This window comes from Heptranchias perlo, unplaced genomic scaffold (genome assembly GCF_035084215.1).
Source record: "Heptranchias perlo isolate sHepPer1 unplaced genomic scaffold, sHepPer1.hap1 HAP1_SCAFFOLD_1311, whole genome shotgun sequence".
Classification (NCBI taxonomy): Eukaryota; Metazoa; Chordata; class Chondrichthyes; order Hexanchiformes; family Hexanchidae; genus Heptranchias; species Heptranchias perlo.
Genome location: NW_027138550.1, coordinates 36,564 through 40,278, shown reverse-complemented (window position 1 = coordinate 40,278; position 3,715 = coordinate 36,564). Strand labels below are relative to the sequence as shown.

The window sequence follows — 3,715 nt, the reverse complement described above, 5'->3', positions numbered from 1 at the left end:
GAACTAAATTATTTTCACTTTAACCTGGATTTACCTGTTTTTTGTTCTTCCTTTATCAGAAGTCAGCTCTGACCTTGTGTTGACCCAGCCAGATGCAGGTGTCACGAAGATTGGGGGGTCCCACCAACTCTCATGTAAAATGACTGGCGGTGACATTGATGATTACCTTATGTACTGGTATCGGCAGTTTCCAGGGAAGGGCCTGGAATGGATGGCCAGATATTACGATCGCTCCGATATCAAATGTGCTTCTGGACTCCGAGACGGATTATCTGCTTCAGCCGACAGCTCGACGTTCCATTTAAAAATCAGTAACACCGCAGCCGAGGATTACGCCGTGTATTACTGCGCAGCCTCCACACAGTCCTGAGGAACCGCGACTGAACTGGTGCAAAAGCCCCTGACAGGGGAGACACCGTTAACTCCGGGGAGGATCAAAAAGAAAGTCCCTCCAGCCAGTTTCAGGAACAACTGCCAGAACTTCCTTCCGAACGTTCATAAAACAACCAGGCACGTTCCATGAGCTCGTAATTACCCATGACACGATTTCAATGTTGCGGTTATAGCGTCTCAAATGTTCTGTTTATTTGGAGTAGAAACAGTTGTGTTTATTCACTAGTTCGCACCTCGTTATGGTGCACTGAATGCAAGAACAAAGACAAGCAAATAACACCTCGCTAATGTTTAACTACCTTTTTTGTACTTTAGCCCTTCTAAGCTTGTCTAACTGGTTTGTGCTGAACACTGAATACAGTTTAAATAAAACGAGTTGCCTCGTATGCAGTCTTGTTTAATTTGTCAATGGTGATCTGCAACATTCTTGTGCATTGTGGAGTAAGGTAAACAGGGTCACCACGCTATAATAGTCATCCTTCGCCATGCAGTGCGGTGCGGTCAGACCACCGTGCTCTACACCCGTCTTCACTCTGTCAAAAACGCTTTCAAAGAGCCGGCGCAGGCGTGATGGGCCGAATGTCCTCCGTCTGCCCTGTGTGATTCTATGATTCTATCTTAATCATTATATGCCCAGACACAACGTTAACATAAAAAGCTAAATCACATTTTTGCGCTCAACACTGTTATGGATTAAATCATAAGGAATCATTTTCAACTGGCCTACTTTAATAATGACCAATTGTGAACGCGCAGTTTGTGTTTAGGTGGATGACGTCACGTGCTTCCAGTCGACGTCGGTTGTATGTAACCAATAGGTCGCGTCTTCCAACCCGCCCCCTTCTGCCGGTTACATAAACCCCGGTGACTGAGAATCGGGATCCATCAATCCGGGAGCTGGTTTGCCCAGTGAGTGACTGGAGGAACGGGCGCCCAACGTCGCCAAATGCCAAGAAGCATGAGGTCGGAGATTTCTCTCGGTCTATTGCTTGGTTTCCTATCCAGTGAGTAGATCTTGTTCTGCACCAAGCGTCCAAATGTTTCTGTATCACTGTTAGTCCCTCTCGGGGGTTTTACACAGCCAGGAATCATTTCACCATAATTAATGCTTCTTTACTTTTATAGGTGTCCAGTCGGATGTTGTGTTAAGACAACCAGAGGCAGAGACCAGGAGTGCCGGACAATCCCTGAAACTAACCTGTGAAACCAGCGGTTTCGATCTTAGCAAATACCACATGTACTGGTATCGACAAGGTCCCGGGAATAGGCTGGATTGGCTCGTTCGGTACTATGGGGGAAGCAACAATGAGTACAATCCAGAGTTTAAAGGACGAGTTACTGCTTCCAAAGACATTCCAAACAATATGTTTGTTTTGGGTATCAAAACATTGACAATCAAAGACAGCGCCACTTATTATTGCGCTCGGAGAATCACAGTGAAACGGTTCAGCCCCAGACCTGTACAAAAATAGAACAAGAGGAAATGCAGCAGTTTCCGCCATTATCAAACACCAATAAATGCACTGTTGACAGCAGTTCATAGAAGCATAGAATGCTACTGCATAGAAGGAGGCCATTCGGCCCATCGTGCCTGTGCCTGCTCTTTGACAGAGCCAGCCAATTGGTCCCAATCCCTTTCTCTTTCCCCATAGGCCTGCAAATTTTTCGTTTTCAAGTATTTATCCAATTCCGTTTTGAAAGTTATTGTTGAATCTGCTTCCACCGCCCAATCAGGCAATGCATTCCAGGCCATAGCAACTCGCAGCATAAAATAAATTATCTTCATCTTCTCCTCTGGTGCTTTTGCGAAGTACTTACTCGAGATAGAAAACCCAGCTGAATTGGCCAGTAATCTTATTTGTAGGATGTCGCTATGTGGAAAATATACGGCGTCATTTAAGCACGTAATATTAGGAGGTGATACAACAACAACTTGAGAGACACAATGGACCGACATGGATCGAGAGAGCGAGGCATGGAGAGGTCAACAGAGAGATGCAGAGACAAACATGGAGTGAGAGAGAGATACAAAGGCTTGCAAAGGTAAACAGGGAGAAGCAGAGACAAACATGGAGTGAGAGAGAGAGGCCTGGAGAGGTAAAGAGAGAGAAGGAGAAGACAGACATGGAGCGAAAGAGAGAGAGGCGTGGAGAGGTAAACAGACAGAAACAGAGACAAACATGGAGTGAGAGAGAGAGGCATGGAGAGGTAAAGAGAGAGAAGGAGAAGACAGACATGGAGTGAAAGAGAGAGAGACGTGGAGAGGTAAACAGGGAGAAGCAGAGACAAACATGGAGTGAGAGAGAGAGGCCTGGAGAGGTAAACAGAGAGAAGCAGAGACAGACGTGGAGAGAAAGAGAGAGAGGCGTGGAGACGTAAACAGACAGAAACAGAGATAAACATGAAGTGAGAGAGAAGCATGGAGAGGTTAACGGAGGGAAGCAGAGACAGACATGGAGTGAGAGAGAGAGAGAGAGGGACAGACACTGCTCCGACTCAATAGATTGAGGCAAAGTAACGAGTGCGATCTATAGCCCTGGATAACAAACTGCAGAAATGATGGGAAATAGCCGCGTTGCGACATGGTACTTTTTCCTCTCCTCTGCTAACTCGGGACAATCCAGGAGAGTTAACTCGGCAATCTGTCTCGCTTCCGTGCCTGAGTTGTAAAAAGTGGATGTGAATTTACTTCCTGATCCATCCAGGGAGATGCGAACCTATGAGCGTTTTGGCGCTGATATCTTTAACTGTGTGCGTAATTTCATCAAATGATACAGCACAGGAGGAGGCCATTCGGCCCATCATGCCTCTGCCAACTATTTGAATCAGCTATCCAAAAAATCCCATTCCTCCCCTGCTCTGTCCCTGTATTCCTGCAATTTTTCCTTTACAAATATTTATCCAATTCCATTTTGAAAGTTATTATTGAATCTGCTTCCCCGTCCTTTTGTCAATTATCTCAAAAATTTGTCCATTGGTTACCGACCTTCCTGTCAGTGGAAACAGTTTCTCCCTCTCTACTCTTTCAAATCACCGCTTAACATCCCCTGCTTTAAGGAGAACAATTCCAGCTTCTCCAGTCTCTCCACATAACTGAAGTCCCTCATCCCTGGTACCATTCTGGTAAATCTCCCCACCACCCTATCCAAGGCATTAATTATATTTAAGCGAAAATATATTTATTTGGGCTTGCATTGATGCTGGCAGTTCAAACATGTGTTATTTGTTTCAACAGGAAAACTGTAATTGCTGTTAACCCATCTTCTTCTTGGTCGTTATACGGATTCTGTGCTGTCCTTGATTATATAAGTACACAGTTCAA

The 3,715-nt window shown here is 45.2% G+C and overlaps 1 gene segment (V, D, J or C); it reads left to right on the top strand.

The window, feature by feature from the left end:
• The first annotated feature begins 1,164 nt into the window (after positions 1–1,164).
• On the top strand, positions 1,165–1,865 carry LOC137308478 (Ig heavy chain V region-like). The segment is given in 2 exon segments: positions 1,165–1,189; positions 1,519–1,865. Coding segments are annotated over 2 exon segments (372 nt in total).
• Positions 1,866–3,715: the final 1,850 nt, after the last annotated feature.